At 40.9% G+C, this 17,226-nt stretch overlaps 1 protein-coding gene across 1 annotated transcript in view; it reads left to right on the forward strand.

The window, feature by feature from the left end:
* The window catches only part of UBE2N (ubiquitin conjugating enzyme E2 N), a 36,027-nt gene extending 19,005 nt beyond the window's left edge, over window positions 1–17,022 (forward strand). The window contains exons 2-4 of the mRNA XM_060113359.1: window positions 14,623–14,869; window positions 15,063–15,203; window positions 16,284–17,022. Of these exons, the coding sequence (XP_059969342.1) occupies window positions 14,623–14,869; window positions 15,063–15,203; window positions 16,284–16,324 (429 nt within the window). The 3' untranslated portion in view covers window positions 16,325–17,022. The remainder of the gene's footprint in view (window positions 1–14,622; window positions 14,870–15,062; window positions 15,204–16,283) is intronic.
* The last annotated feature ends 204 nt before the right edge of the window (window positions 17,023–17,226 follow it).

Consider the following 17,226-nt stretch of genomic DNA (forward strand, 5'->3'; position numbering starts at 1 on the left):
TATTAAAGTTGAGGAAGATGACTATTGGATCTTCAGAGTTGCTAAAGGGGCTAGAGAAACTTAAGCTTGCTATCTCTGGTGCTTAGTATTTGGTCCTTTAAGTGCACAACCTGTAGGGAAGGTACCAAGGCCAAAGCTTTTGAGCAAAAAGTTTGAAATAGTTTGTGAAGATTGGGTTTGGAATTTTTAAAAAGTCCTTTTTTTTTTTTTTTTTTTCCGCATGCTCCAGCCATATACAGCCACCATCTGACTCCTTAAAGCCTTGGGCCTACCATTTTTGGAAGTTCTTGGATCCCCCTTTACCCAGTCAGTAGTAGTTAGATCTGTTCATTCAGCTGGTACAGAATGTGAGACACGGTGTGGTGCTCAGCATTGGGACTGCAAACATTAGACCTGGGCCTTGACCTATAGGAACTGGTATAGCTGGGAGACCAACAGTAGGGTGGTGAATTGCCTAAGGGATGGCCTTCTACAGAAGGTACCCCTGCTTTCCAACAATATTCAGTAGCATTTAGTCAGTTGCTTACGTCTTAACTGACAGTTGACTTTCAAAATTGTAGAAATGCTGCTTTGTGGGCAAAATAATGTTTTATGGCTTAAATGGCTTAAGTCTACTTCCTAATTCTCAAGAGCAAAAGGATTTTGTGTATGTGGAGATGTGTGGTTATGTGTGGAAGGAGTACAGAATCTGGGGCCAGGCTCTCTGGGCTTGATTTCTAGCTCTGCCAAATACTAGCGTGGACATCCTCACTTGACCTCTCTGTTTCTTTATCTGCTTAATATACTACTCTTGCTCTAGGGTGGTTGGGAGAGTTGGACTGCATAGAACAGCCTAATGTAATTGTGACCCTTATTTAATACTGCTCACTACTGTGTTCTGATTTTGCAAAGATACTGCCTCACTGTAAGTCTAAGAAGAATGAACGTCTTTTGTGTGGGAAACCTGTGATTGTCATTTCCTATTTGTTCAACAAGGTAGATAATATTAAACATAACTCTGAAATGGGGCATAGATTTTTTCTTTTTTTGGGGCTGCATTGGGTCTTTGTTGCTGTGCACAGGCTTTCTCTAGTTGGGGCGAGTTGGGGCTACTCTTCGTTGCGGTGTGCAGGCTTCTCATTGAGGTGGCTTCTCATGTTGCGGAGCATGGGCTCTAGGCGTGCGGGCTTCAGTAGTTGCAGCACGCGGGCTCAGTCGTTGTGGCACGCAGGCCCTAGAGCGCACGGGCTTCAGTAGTTGCGGCGCACGGGCTCAGTAGTTGTGGTGCATGGGCTCAGTAGTTGTAGTCCGCGGGCTCTAGAGCACAGACCTCAGTAGTTGTGGTGAATGGGCTTAGTTGCTCTGCGGCATGTGAGATCTTCCTGGACCAGGGATCAAACCCATGTCCCCTGCATTGGCAGGCGGATTCTTAACCGCTGTGCCATCAAGGAAGTTCCATGGGGCATAGATTTTTAAAGCATAGTGAACACCCATTTGTCAACAATGGGTAGGGAAATGGGATGTTTGGGATAAATAAAATATTTTGATTTTATTAGAATTACCATATATGGAGTCAATTTTCCATGTGTTAGACAATACTAAACTTTATTTTTACAGGCGCTAAACTGAAGTTTTATTTTAATCCAGAGTATTTAGGATTTTGCACTGCACAAACTTCAAGGGGTGTTATTCATGCAGACTGTGATGTGAATGGTCCTCTCTTGGAGCTGTGCAGTGTGGCAGACTTGTTAAAGGATGCTTATTTGGGGGAGACAGACCCTAATATCGGATTGCTTCCTAATTTATCACACAGTTGCATGCAGAGTGTGAAAAAAACTTAATTTTTCCTTTCTGGTGGTTTGGATTTTGGACAAAATTATGTCAGTGACACAGATGGATTGAGAATTCAAATCTGGACCAACTGTAACTTGTTTTTGTTTGCCTCACTGAAAATTTCGACTGCTGAGCTTCCATCTGTTTTCTTGTGTGTTAATATCAACAGAGGCCTTTCCTATTAGTGGAGTCATCAGGAATTTAGCACTTAAATTTTGTGTGATTGCCACATTTGAAACCTGAAATAACTAGTAATCAAGGAAAAGGATTGAATAAATAATATATAGTAGTTGTAGAAGTGTAGCCACTAGCTGGTAGGCCAGGATAAGTGCCTGTTTATGTCATATGGTTTGCAAAGAATATCGATTATCTATAAAGTGCAGGTACATAATAAGTGAAAAAGTGTAAACACGTTAAACTGTTTTTAAGGACTTTTGTCTTTGTCAGAACAAATACAAATGTACTGGAATATTAACCGGATTTTGGTTATTAGGAATAGAGCGATTTTAAGTTGATTTCGTATGTATTTTTCTTTAATGAGCAGGTGAAATAAACTTGGGGGGAAAAGCAGGTATCATTCGCAACAAATTTCTTCCTTATTTAGGTATTAAGTATTGTCATAGATACTGGGGATACAGTATATTCATTTATATCCCTTCCCTCAACAGGGAAGATGAAATAGTGAGTACTGAACAGTAATTACAAGGATAAAGTGTATTACAAAAAGGGACCGTCCAGTAGAAGGAAGCATATAGCAGTAAGATTTAACCCATTCCAATAATAAAATGTTTAGCCAAGTTTAGTGCTAGAGAGAACCTTTGAAATGTTCAAGGGACTAAATTTTAGTAGATTCGGGAGGTAAAAGAGTTTGCATGGTTGTATAACAATTTAGTACAATTAGAACTGGGATTAAGTTCAGATTCCTAGCTCTAAAGTTTTTTCCCTAGTAGGTACACCAGGATGCCTGGTTGAAGTTAGCTCTCTAACGTAAATTAGCTCCGTCTTTAAAGGCTCCTAAACTAGGTAGAAGTTCTTTGATAAAGAAATTAGCCAGCTTCAGGGCTCTCCTCCTTTGGCCCCATTTAATTCCAAAGAGGTAGCTCCTTCTTAGCCTCTTCATTTTACCCACAGTCTATTAGCTTTTTTTTTTTAAATTAATTAATTTTATTTTTATTTTTGGCTGTGTTGGGTCTTTGTTGCGTGCGCAGGCTTTCTCTAGTTGCAGCGAGCGGGGGCTACTCTTTTTTTTTTTTTTTTGCGTTAGGCGGGCCTCTCACTGTTGTGGCCTCTCCCTGTTGTGGCCTCTCCCGTCGTGGAGCACAGGCTCCGGAAGTGCAGGCTCAGCGGCCATGGCTCACGGGCCCAGCCCACTCCGCGGCATGTGGGATCTTCCCAGACCGGGGCACAAACCCATGTCCCCTGCATCGGCAGGCGGACTCTCAACCACTGCGCCACCAGAGAAGCCTGGGGGGCTACTCTTCATTGTGGTGCACGGGCTTCTCATTGTGGTGGCTTGTCTTGTGGAGCATGGGCTCTAGGCACGTGGGCTTCAGTAGTTGCAGTACGCAGGCTCAATAGTTGTGGCTGGCAGGCTCTAGAGCACAAGCTCAGTAGTTGTGGCGCTCGGGCTTAGTTGCTTCACGGCATGTGGGATCTTCCTGGACCAGGGATTGAACCTGTGTCCCCTGCATTGGCAGGTGGATTTTTTTTTTTTTTTTTTTTTTTTGCGGTACACGGGCTTCTCACTGCTGTGGGCTCTCCTGTTGCGGAGCACAGGCTCCGGACGCGCAGGCTCAGCGGCCATGGCTCACGGGCCCAGCCGCTCTGCAGCATGTGGGATCTTCCCGGACCGGGGCACGAACCCATGTCCCATGCATCGGCAGGCGGACTCTCAACCACTGTGCCACCAGGGAAGCCCTGGCAGGTGGATTCTTAACCACTGCTCCACCAGGGAAGTCCCCAGTCTATTAGCTGTTAACCTTTCCTTCACTTTCTTTTCTGTCTAATTTAGACTTTGTTTTCAGCAAACAATGGAAGCCAACTTTGGCTATTTTAATCTGCAGTAGTATTTTTTGAGTTATGAGATATCTAACACAGTCTTTAGGAGCGCCAAAGAGAGAGACAGTCAGGAACAAGGCTCAGACTCACATCACGGACTTCACTGTGGGCATTGCATGCGACACACACTACAGTGTGATTTCTGATGCCAAGTACAGGAGGCTGCACTTGGCTGTCTAGAGGTAACTACTGCTGTTCTCTCCAGAATGGATCCTTATTTCTTAACTTCTGATGCACAGGTTTTTGACTGAGCCTAGGTCTCACATGCTAGGTTGCAAGAGAGTTAGGAAATAATACTAAAGCTTCTGTTGAGGGAGGTGAGGATCCATGAAGGCTGGGGAGTGTGCTTCCCAAAAAAGGGTGTTCTAGCTGTTGGGTAGCCAAAAGCAATGACAAATGTCTACTACGAACCTCATTTTGCCTTCTGCTGCCAGACAGTCCTTCTGTGTGACCATAGATAAGTTTTTCTATTTTCTACAACAGTTACTTCAAATTTTCGCATTCTTTTTTTTTAAATTATATAATGGTTATGTTTTTTAAAATATTTATTTATTTATTTATGGTTGCATTGGGTCTCCATTGCTGCGTGCTGGCTTTCTCTAGTAGTGGTGAGTGGGCACTTCTCTTCATTGCAGTGTGCAGGCTTCTCATTGTGGTGGCTTCTCCTGTTGCAGAGCATGGGCTCTTGGCGTGCGGGCTCAGTAGTTGTGGCGCACAGGCTTAGTTGCTCCGCGGCATGTGGATCTTCCCAGACCAGGGCTCGAACCCGTGTCCCCTGCATTGGCAGACGATTCTTAACCACTGCACCACCAGGGAAGTCCCTCGCATTCTTCTTAAGCTCCCAACCTGAACATTGCTCTAAGGAAGAGGAGGGAAAGGTATGAACGAATGGGGAATTTTTACCATTGCTTAATAGTGGATAGATTTATAGACAACTGTCTAAACTCACACATAAGGGCCTTAAAATGAATTATCAACTTCAAACAATGAGTTAAAACTTTGAGAAAGAAAGAAACCCACAATCTAGATCATTTCTAACTAAAGATGAATTTTTTAAAAAGTACGTATTCACTGGTTTTTGCTAATGTATCACTCATAATTAGTGTTCACCATACAGGAACCGGCATTTAAAATTTTTCCCTGTTTCCATTCAGGATGAATTCAGAAGACTTTCCCTTCCCCACCTGCTAAGTTACACACTCCCTACCTGAATCTTAAATATGCAAGTTTTTTTTTAATGGGTTTATTAACAGTGCCTTAAGTACCTTGGCACAATAGCAATCCCACTGATGAAGTGTTACTAAGTTATTAGGTCCTCTCTTCATTCAGAGGTCTAAGATATCATTCCTAAGACACAGAATTCATTAAGATGGACAGTTAAAGTATTCAAATCACTAAGGACTTATTTTTATTTTTTGAGCTGGTGCTAAAGTCATTTCAAGCCATGAAGTGTTATGGCATCATCAAATAAGAAACCAAGAGAAATGGGGAAACATAACTTCTATCAGTCTACTAATTACAGTGCTGGGTATTCAAAGGACATTTTTACCACCAAGAATTTCATGAGTGCTATATAAAGGAGTAGTTGATACTGTCTTTAACTGTGATGCCAATATTTAGAAATCTTTCAAAAAAAAAAAAAAAAACAAAGGGAAAAAAAGATGGAGATGTAAAGTTTCTGTCTTTCCAGAAAACTTTTAAAGTGTCTTTAGAAATAGCCAAGAAAAAATATACCCCCAGTCTAGTCCTGTTGTTCATATAGTGTCCCTAACTCACACCTGTACCTACTCTAAGACCTTGAGATACCCATTCTAAAACGCATCTTCCAAAAACTGACTTTTGGGAGGGGGAAGGGTAAGCTGGGACGAAGTGAGAGAGTAGCCTTGACCTATAAACACTACCAAATGTAAAATAGATAGCCAGTGGGAAGCAGTTGCATAGCACAGGGAGATCAGCTCGGTGCTTTGTGACCACCTAGAGGGGTGGGATAGGGAGGGTGGGAGGGAGATGCAAGAGGGAGGGGATATGGGCATATATGTATACATATAGCTGATTCACTTTGTTATACAGCAGAAACTAACACAACATTGTAAATCAATTACACTCCAACAAAGATGTTTAAAAAAACCCCTGACTTTTATGTATATTTATACTCACATTGAAATAAATTCCTGGGGTGGGAGGAGGCAAGGGACTCTGTTTTACTTAGAGTTAGTTGATGCCACGATACCACGAGCAAAATAAGGAATTAATACATTTGTTAGTAAGTTCATATTTCAAAGTCACAGAACATTTCAGAGCATAATGGTTTTTGTAATATCAGAGACAGAATAGCTTACCATATAACAGATAGTTTGGGTCAAAATGGTCAAAAGCCCACGCACAGCAATGAAGACCCAACGCAACCAAAAATAAATAAATAAAATTTAAAAACCATTATTAAAATTTAAAAAAGAATGCAAGAATTGGTCTATACCAATTTTTTTTAAATAAATTTATATTTATTTATTTATTTATTTATTGACTGTGTTGGGTCTTCATTTCTGTGCGAGGGCTTTCTCCAGTTGCGGCGAGCGGGGCCCACTCTTCATCGCGGTGCGCGGGCCTCTCACTGTCGCGGCCTTTCTTGTTGCGGAGCACAGGCTCCAGATGCGCAGGCTCAGTAGTTGTGGCTCACGGGCTTAGTTGCTCCGCGGCATGTGGGATCTTCCCAGACCAGGGCTCGAACCCGTGTCCCCTGCATTGGCAGGCAGATTCTTAACCAGTGCGCCACCAGGGAAGCCCCTATACCAATTTTTAAATCAAATATAGCAGATTTTTTTCCTACCCTATTTATCTTAGTAAGACTATATACTTCTTCAGTTGACAATCCCAAAAGAAAAAAATAAGTGACATGGCTTAATTTACCTTTTTCATGAAGCACTTCCTCAGGATTATGAAGCCCTTCCTTAACTTCTGTGCTATTTATTGTCCTGCCAAACATTTGATATTTACACTGTTTGTATTACTTGTCTTTCTATTTACCATTGAGATTAAGAAAACAGGCTCTGAAGCTACAGTGAGTAGAGCCCAACAGCCTGGGTTTCAAACCTGGCTCTGTCACTTGCTAGCTTTGGTTATACTGTTAAGTGTTCACTCTTAGTTCCTCATTTGTAAAATGGGTCTGAGGATTAAATGAGTTAGTAATACATTTAAAGCACTTAGATCGGTATTTGACCTAGTTTTTTTTTAATTCCTTGAGCTTCTATAGATTCTCTGCTGATCTGGGAACATTGCTTGATAATTGCACAGAGTCCCTGACCTTATGGAATTTACAGGCTAGTGATGCGGGGGGAAAAGAAACAGACTGCAACATAACCTGATGTGTTTAGGGGGCAAAAGAATTGGGGGGGTAGTAGACAAGGAAGTCAAGGAGTTCAGCCTAATAGTTTTCCCTGTTGGATGCACAGTTTGTGAGTAGGATTTTCAGATTTTTGTCCATTGTCACTGATTGGAATAATCGTACATGCCGTTCCTGGGGTAGAAGTTACTAACTGACAGCGGGTATAGTAATCCTTTTCATCAGCTCTGTGTGGGACCTGAGTGTGCATGCATTTACTCCTGGAAGAAGCCTTTATTTAGCACTTACCACCACCATTTGCTAGCTGGAGTTCCCATCTTCCAATAGTGTAGGGTCTGACAAGTAAACCAAGTTATTGTGCTAGTTATAGTAAGAGGAGTGGAGGTATTAATGCGCAGGAAACTGGAAGTATAGGGAGATGCTTCCAGACAAATTCAGACCTGAGAAATAAGTTGGTTGGATATACTTAGCCTTTGAACAGTCCTTCTCTGGCTCCTAAGTCTCCATTCCTTTTCACTGAACTTCACAGAAGTATTGATCTGCTCTTGGGTTGGGGAGAAAAATTAGAATGGAGAGATTTCTTGCCCAAGTCATCCCACCCTATCTATTGGGTGTTACTCCAAGTGGAACACAGGAGTACTTTCTTAACTGTTACTTATCGGTCTGACCGGAAATAAAGCTTTTCAACCAAGTGATATCTTGGTATTCAGAGCCTTTGAAACAGTTACCTCCATTTTTCCATCTCTGAGTGTACCACCTAAGAAATGATGAGATTTAAGGGTATGGGAGTAGAGGGAGAAAAAGGAGGAGGAGGGTGTGCCTTTAGAATTATTATTCTCATCTAACTTTAGGATAAGCATTTTAAAAAACAGTGAATTAGGGTAAAATAATTAACTTTTATGATTGTCAGATTTTTCATTTGCCAAGGAAAAGGGGTTGATATAAGTAGATGATGTCTTATGTCCACTAGAGGGTAGTGTGGACCATAAAAATTAAAATTATTTCTCACCGATTAACCCTTATTTCATTGTGAACTTGCCTTGTTTGAATTAATTTTTCTCCATGCAGTGTTTTTTTTTTAATTGCTACAAATCATTTTCAAACACAATCTGGTGACTGTAAAAACAGTAACACACATTCCCATCATTGGTGATTCAGATGTTCTGACATTACTTTTGTTTGTTTGTTTTTGGCCGTGCTGTGAGGCTTACAGGATCTTAGTTCGCCGACCAGGGATCAAACCTGCACCCTTGGCAGTGAAAAGCCCCGAGTCCTAACCACTGAACTGCCAAGGAATTCCCTGACGTTACTTTTCATAAAGAATTTTTTGAGGGGAATATAGTGATGCTTTAAAATTTCTCTACCAAATTTTACTCACTATATGAAGTAAGTTAAATTATTCTTAATGACCTGTAAGTCAAATCATCACATAACAGGATTGTCCTGTGTTTCACTGTCCTATATGGTAGCTACCAGTCCCATGTAGAGATTGCAGTTGAAAAGTGTCTAGTTCAAATTGATATGTGCCCTAAGTATAAATTACACACTGGATTTTGAATACTCATTATGAAAAAAGATTATAAAATACATCAGTAATTTTTACATTGGTTACGTGTTGAAATGCTATTATGAATATATTGGGTTAAATAAAATATTAAAATTAATTTTACCTTTTTCTTTTTACCACACTACTTTTTAAAAAATTAATTAATTTTATTATTTATTTGGCTGCACTGGGTCTCAGTTGCAGCACGCGGGATCTTCGCTGCTGTGTGCAGGATCTTTAGTTGCAGCATGCGAACTCTTTTTTTTTTATTATTAATTTATTTTTGACTGCGTTGGGTCTTCGCTGCTGTGTGTGGGCTTCCTCTAGTTGCGGCGAGCGGGGGCTACTCTTTGTTGCCGTGCGCGGGCTTCTCATTGTCGTGGCTTCTCTTGTTGCGGAGCACGGGCTCTAGGCGCGTGAGCTTCAGTGGTTGCAGCACGTGGGCTCAGTAATTGTGGCTCGAGGGCTCTAGGGCGCAGGTTCAGTAGTTGTGGCGCATGGGCTTAGTTGCTCCACGGCATGTAGGATCCTCCTGGACCAGGGATCGAACCCGTGTCCCCTGCATTGGCACGCAGATTCTTAACCACTGTGCCACCAGGGGAGTCCCTGATAGAGTTATTGAGTATAGTCAGATCTTAGGCGAGATCAGCTAAAAGATCCACAATTGCAGTTCTGTGTTTCAGAGAATATTCTAAATGGGGAAAAACCTAATTGCTTTAGATATAATGTGTAGGGGGTATATACAGTTAATAAGTGAGACAGCTTTTCCTACATGAAAATTAGCACTCTTTTTCTAAGAGTGGTTTATTATCTAAAATTTTACTGTACATAATTCATTGCCTTAAAATTTGTAAGACCTTACATTGTTTCATAGTGCACACAAATTATTACTGAATCTAAAAATGGGAAAAGTCCTAGTTAATGGAGTTTAGTTGATTGAATGTCAAGTGTTGTCATTACTGTGGTGTTATTCTGGGATTTGCTCTTTGAGTCCCAATAGATCTATTGATAATCAGATCAATTTGATGTTATTTAAATCCATTAAAGTATTTGTAGCATGAACTGCTATATACATTCTATAAGGTGACATAGTTTCCTTGCGACCTAATCTTGTTCTACTTAAATTCATATTCTCCTTTTATGTACTTCCTTTTCTACTTTTTGTAACCAATTTTCTAAACTAGTCTACATTACTTTCTATTCTGCATGGCCTAACCTAAGTTCTACCTGGGATTCAGTCCCAGGATTGCTTCTAAACAAATAGGATCACAAAATGCAACTGAAGGTTATTGTTTTCTTTAAAAACAAACACTGTTATTTAATAAATCTTGAGACTTGTTACTGTGCTTTGTTCTTACCCTAGATTCTTTTTTTTTTCTTTTTTTTGCAGTACGTGGGCCTCTCACTGTTGTGGCCTCTCCTGTTGCGGAGCGCAGGCTCAGCGGCCATGGCTCACGGGCCCAGCCGCTCCGCGGCATGTGGGATCTTCCCGGACCGGGGCACGAACCCGCGTCCCCTGCATCGACAGGTGGACTCTCAACCATTGCGCCTCCAGGGAGGCCCCTAGATTCTTTTTGAGTTGGCTATAATGTGACTGTGGCCTTCTTATGTGACTTCATTTGCCAGGTCCTTTTACAATGTTATCTCATTTGCTCTTCATAGCACCTCTGCATGAGAGGTAATGTTAACTATATAGATGAGGAAGCTGAGGCTCAGAGCAATGTAAAATACTTGCTCAAAACTGTAGTTAAGCAATGCACTAGTAATTTGAACCCCTTATTTCTAGACTTGAATACTTCACTGTCTTTCTACCAGAGGATAGGATAAAACTAGAACGTGTTTCACAGTTAACCATGTGTGAGAGTAGTAGCAGGAAGGATTTTATTTCCTACCCAGTTTTTTGCCTTTTTAGGGAAAAAAAATCGACAACTTCTGTGGGAGAGAGTTGTTCCATTTGGTTTGGATTTTATTCTTTATTTCCTCCTGTAATTTATGCTGTGGGTTTGGGAAATCAGTGCTGTGTCGTCAAATAATTATGCATCTATTCATTATATCAAAATCCGTTAGGACTTGAGAGCATATAAAAACTATTTCAAAAAGTTTTCCATACCCAAGAGCTTATTCTAGAATGTGTTCCGATTAAATCTGATACTTGATCAGGCCACATGATGTTTAATATGTACGTTCTTTAAATAAGACTGATTTTGAGGGTGAACTGAAGATGAGGAGAATGCCCTCTCTGCCTCTGACAATGTCTACAGAGAGTGATTTTGAAGCTATTTTGGGATGTGATCTTGGAGGCCCTTCTGGAAGCTTTTTATAGCTTTGAATAGAGCTACTATTTCGTGTAACCAGGGAATGATGTTTTGGGGCTCTTGGACCCCAGCTTGCTCTTTTCCCCCCCAGTCTCTCTCTTTATGGCTTTCTAAAAATATGAAGACCTGGGGTAAAACCAAAGGAGGATGGAGGTGAGGAGTCAAAATTCAAGGAATTTTACCATCCACTTCTTTTCTCATTCCTTCATGCCTGCTGTTCATCCTTATATCTTTACTTTTTCTCTTTTGTTCTAGTTACATGTTGGAGGACTTCCCAAGATGGGAGGCTTCTTTATTGCCTCGAGATTTTTAATGCTCCAAAAATGCTTTACTTTGTTTGAATCTAAAGAATATTTTGCTGAAAGTAGTATATAGCATTTCAGTTTTTGATTTGCCCTTGCATTGCCATGATTAAAACAAAACAAAACAAACTAGTCTTGAATTGAAGTACTAAAAGCATTACTTTAAATAAGTTTAACACATTTTGGGAAAGGATTTGATTTTGTATCTGCATCTTGTGACTATTTCCATATATAACCATGCCAACAGAGAAATCTTTTTTTAGTATATGCACTGCAGGCTGTAGAGTGAAGTAGTGTAAGGTGTATACTTTTTTTAAGTGAAGGCAGTGTGAATACAATATTCTCATTCATTGATTTTCATACCTAAAAGCTTAAATACTGCAGTGTTCTAAATGTTTTTGACTACACATACGTATTCAAAGTGTTGAAAATATATTACTAATATATAAAACTACATGTACTATTATTGTCAGTTTGTATATTGAATATTAACATTTTTCTGGCTAAATAATTTATATATATAAATTAGATTATTCCTTCCCACACCTGAGTGGATTCTTTTTCTTCTTGTGATGTGCTCATCCTGCTTTGAATAACATTAACGTTAAAGATGAAATTTCTGATCGTTTATTCTTCGTTCTTTGTAACATTAGATTCATAAATCAGTAAGATATTTACTGAACATCTATGGTGCCAGGCACTGATCCAAATGCTGAGGATATAGCAATAAATAAACCCAAATCTCCCCTTCTGTGTTACTTACATTCCAAACAAAACAAGTGAGATGTAATATGTTCGGAGGCCCTGGAGATACAGTTGGTGGGGGGCAGGGAGCAGGGATAGAGGGGGAGGGTGTGGGATAGGGTGGAGTGGGGTTTGCAGATTCAATTATGGAGGCTTCACTGAGAAAACACATTTGAATGGAGATCTTGGGAACTGGGTGGGTGAGCTCTATAGAAAGTTGGGGGAAGAAAAGTGCGCACAAAGCACCTGAGGGAGGAGTATGCCTCGCAGGTTGAAGAACTACAGAGAAGCTAGTCTGGCTGGAACAAAGCAGATGAGGAGGGGGGATAGGGTGGCAGAAGCATAGCCGAAGATGGCTAAGAGATAGGTGGAATGAGGGGATCATGTAAAGCTTCTTTGGGGGGCATTATAAGGACTTTGATTTTTAAATGTTCTGTGGAATACAGATGGGGGTTGAGGGTCGGAAGCAGGTAGAACAAGTTAGTTGGCTGTTGCAGTCTGCCAGGTGAGAGCTGGCGGTGGCTTGGATCAGAAGTGTAGCAGTGGAGTGAGGAGGCTCCTGTCCAATTCCGGGTAGATTTCGAAGTTCAAGCCAACAACGTTTACTTATCAGGTTAGATGGGTGGGGTATGAAGGAAAAGGTGGGTCAGTTGGAAGGATGGATTTCTGGTTAACTGACATGAGGAAGGCTTTGAGGAGGAGCAGGTTGAGCGTGGGGAAAGGTTATGCTAAATTTGGGATGCGTATTAGACATTTAAGAGCAGCTGTCGAGCAGACAGTTATGGATAGAAGAGGCATGATTCAGGGAGATATCTGTGCAGGATATGCTCTTGGGGCTTCATATATGGAGTGGATTGAGTATTTAAATTCACTGGACTGGATGCGATCACTCTGGAAGTGTGTAGGCAGAGTAGAAGACCTAGGACAGAGCCCTGGCGCACTTCAATATTGGAGTATTGGGGAGGTGGGAAGAAACTGCTGCCTTACAAGTAGGAAGAGAGTCAGGAGAGTGTGGCTGCAAGAAGCTGGATGAAGCCTTGCAGACCAAGCAGAGGGCAGACCAGCTGGGTAAGACGTTGTGTTCAAGTCAATTAAGATGAAGATTAAGCGTTAGCCATTTGATTTTACCATGTGGGAATGATTGATGACCTCAACAAGCAGGTTGGTGGCTAGAGCCTGATTGGAGAGTTGTGTTCAAGATAGGAGAGGAAGAGAGAAATTGAAGACATGCAAGTATAGATAACTTTAAAAGAGGAGCAAAGCAATGGGGCAGTAGCTGGTGGGGGAGAGTCAGGTCAAGGTCATTTTCTCCTTTTTGGGGGGAGAAATTACAGTAAGTTTGTACAGTTTGGGGAAAGATCCAATAAAGAGGGGAAACTGATGATTCAAGAGAGGAAAGCGATGCTAGAGCAATGTCCTTGAGTAGGTGAAAAGGAGATAAGATCTAGAGGAGAGGTTGGTCTTAGCCAGAGTGACAGCCATTTCATCCTTAGTACAGGAGAACACACGGGCACACACATGCGGGTTGGTATACAAATGCTACAGTGGGAACTTAAGGAGGTTTCTATTTTCTTGTGAAATACAAAGCAGAGTTATCAGCCAAAAGTGAGGATGTGGATGGAGATATTGGAGGTTTGAACAGAGAGGAGGAAGGATATTACAGTTATTTAGGAGAGAGGGAGAAAGATGGAAAAGAGAACTAATGATATGATTGCTGAGGGAGCAGGAAGGGTCCATTTGAGTCGTTGTCAATTTTAGAGACTAATCGGGTGTGGTTGTGTATATTTCTCTAGCCCTGTTTAAGTGCCTAGGCACTTGTACTTATTTTGTTCCATTATATTTTGCAGAGGGGAGATTTTCAGTGGCTTTAAAAACTAATTTTACTTTTTAAACAGCTTGATTTTGGTAAAGTTTAAACAGAGCAAGTTAACCTTACCTATGTAGTAATTCTAGTGGGTTTTTTTTTCCTCTTTTCCTTGAGTATAAGATCAGTTTTATTAGTCTAATTTTATTCTCAATATATTTGTAGACATTTGTAGCTGGAATTGTATATGATGTCATCAGTATTTGCTTGCAGTTGCTTTCAGCTGATTGTGATTATTTATGTTTTTTCCTTTGAACTTTGCATTTTATTAAGCTAAATAAAAAACATTTGGGAGATTGGAGAGGTTCTTTTATGTCCAATTCCAAGAGATAAATTTTCTAACTTTTTTTTTTTTTTTTTTTTTTTTCCTTTTTGCGTTATGTGGGCCTCTCACTGTTGTGGCCTCTCCCGTTGCGGAGCACAGGCTCCAGATGCGCAGGCCCAGCGGCCATGGCTCACGGGCCCAGCCGCTCCGCGGCATATGGGATCCTCCCAGACCGGGGCACGAACCCGTATCCCCTGCATCGGCAGGCGGACTCTCAACCACTGCGCCACCAGGGAGGCCCAATTTTCTAACTTTTATTTTTGTGTTTAGCAAAATGGTATTTGTTTCACAAATGTGTTATGTTTTTCTGTTGTAGGAAACCCAGCGTTTGCTGGCAGAGCCAGTTCCCGGCATTAAAGCAGAACCAGATGAGAGCAACGCCCGTTATTTTCATGTGGTCATTGCTGGCCCTCAGGATTCCCCCTTTGAGGGAGGGACTTTTAAACTTGAACTATTCCTTCCAGAAGAATACCCAATGGCAGCCCCTAAAGTACGTTTCATGACCAAAATTTATCATCCTAATGTAGACAAGTTGGGAAGAATATGTTTAGATATTTTGAAAGGTAAGTGTTATCTTTATCATTATATGCTATTAAGATTTCTCCTTTTTCTCTTAAGCATTCCCTTTTGAGAATCTGAATATTGTAATCTTACCTTATATAATATAAAGACCACAGAACTCTGTAGGAGGGAAATGCAGCAGTTCTGTGGCTGTTTTTTTCATGCTTGGTCTTTCTGGGCCTGTTGCCTTCATAGATAAGTGGTCCCCAGCACTGCAGATCCGCACAGTTCTGCTATCGATCCAGGCTTTGTTAAGTGCTCCCAATCCAGATGATCCATTAGCAAATGATGTAGCGGAGCAGTGGAAGACCAACGAAGCCCAAGCCATAGAAACAGGTATTTAATATTCATTCTCCTTCACACCACTTCCACTTTAAAAAACAACCTGTACCTTTTTTGGGGGTGGGGTGGGGTGGGCGGGGGCTGCACTGTGCTCAGCTTGCCAGATCTTAGTTCCTGGGCCTAAGATCTCCTGGGCAGTGAGAGCACCGAGTCCTAACCACTAGACCGCCAGGGAATTCCCCTGTACCACCGTTTTAAAAACATCGTTTAGAGGGCTTCCCTGGTGGCGCAGTGGTTGAGAGTCCGCCTGCCAATGCAGGGGACACGGGTTCGTGCCCCTATCCCGGAAGATCCCACATGCCGCGGAGCGGCTGGGCCCGCGAGCCATGGCCGCGGAGCCTGTGTGTCCGGAGCCTGTGCTCCACAACGGGAGAGGCCACAGCAGTGAGAGGCCCGCGTACAGCAAAAAAAAAAAAAAAAAAACATCGTTTAGAGTCTTAACAAGAAAAAGAAAAATACATTAAAAGGAAAAAATCAGATCTTTCTTATAGTATGTAAATAACCTCTTAACAAAAGATGTTCAGACGCCATCTTATAGCCTGCTACATGACTCCCAAATTCAAAGAGGACCTGTAATTGGAGATCTTGGACTCTTGCATAACTACACATGATTTAACAAATACCTGAGTGCCTGCCATTCATCTAGCAATACTTAAAGATAATGGAAGACCTTTAAGCTTCTTTGAGCTGTTCTTGCAATCTGTTTGATTAAACTAAACTATGTGTCAGTTTTTAGTTAGGGAGTTGGAAATCAGTAAGCTTCTTGCTACAGATTTTAACATAATTAATGAGGAGCATTATACATCTAGAAATGAAGGAGACAAAAGAAGACAGCTCTTTTCATCCTGTTGAATTTTGTAGAACTTTAAAATTCTATTGTAGTGTTTTGGTAATTAGACATATAGACAATCTTTCTGCCCTGATCCAGATTATAGAAAATGGCATGAATTTAAGGGATTACAGCATGCTGTTTCCATAATTAACTTAATACTGTTTGTTTACTTTTTATAGAGTTTGGAAAGGAACATATTGAAGTAAGTAAAGTAATAATTGCGTGCTTGTTTTTGTCTACAGCTAGAGCATGGACTAGGCTATATGCCATGAATAATATTTAAATCGATCCGATCATCGAGTGTGCATCACTTCTCCTGTTCTGCCAAGACTTCTTCCTTTTTTGTTTGCATTTAATGGACACAGTCTTAGAAACATTACAGAATAAAAGCCCAGACATCTTCAGTCCTTTGGTGATTAAATGCACATTAGCAAATCTATGTCTTGTCCTGATTCACTGTTGTAAAGCATGAGCAGAGGCTAGAAGTGTCATCTGGATTGTTGCGAAATGTTTAAAAGCAGTGGCCCTTCTCTGCTTTTATTCATTTCCCCATCATGGTTTGAGTGTAAAGCACTGTGAATGAAGTTAGTTGTCAGGGTTAGCTGCAGGGGTGTGGGTGTTTTTCTTTGTTATTATTATTTTTTTTGGTGGGGGGGGAAGGTAGTTTTATTTTAATTTTATGGGCTCCTTCCCCCTTTTTATGGTGATCTAATTGCATTGGTTAAAAGCAGCTAACCAGTTCTTTAGAATATGCTCTCTAGCCAAGTCTAACTTTATTTAGACACTGTAGATGGACAAGCTTGATTGTTTGAACCAAAATGGGAACATTAAACAAACATCACAGCCCTCACTAATAACATTGTGACTTTGCTGTCAAGTGTAGAATCCTCCCTTCAAGAAAAAGCTTGTGACCATTTTGTATGGCTTGTCTGGAAACTTCTGTAAATCTTATGTTTTAGTAAAATATTTTTTGTTATTCTACTTTGCCTTTGTACAGTTTATTTTACTGTGTTTATTTCATTTTTCCCAATGTGACAATCGTATTTAAAAATTAAAACTGACGGAACATTCTCTTTTGGTCTTCAACGTCTGACAAATTGAATGGCGAGAGGTAGATTTTGCCCGTTTCTTTTCACTAATGCAAAATTTGTGTTAAGATATATCACTGAATGGAGTATTTATAAG

The sequence above is a fragment of the Mesoplodon densirostris genome, chromosome 11, assembly GCF_025265405.1.
Source record: "Mesoplodon densirostris isolate mMesDen1 chromosome 11, mMesDen1 primary haplotype, whole genome shotgun sequence".
Classification (NCBI taxonomy): Eukaryota; Metazoa; Chordata; class Mammalia; order Artiodactyla; family Ziphiidae; genus Mesoplodon; species Mesoplodon densirostris.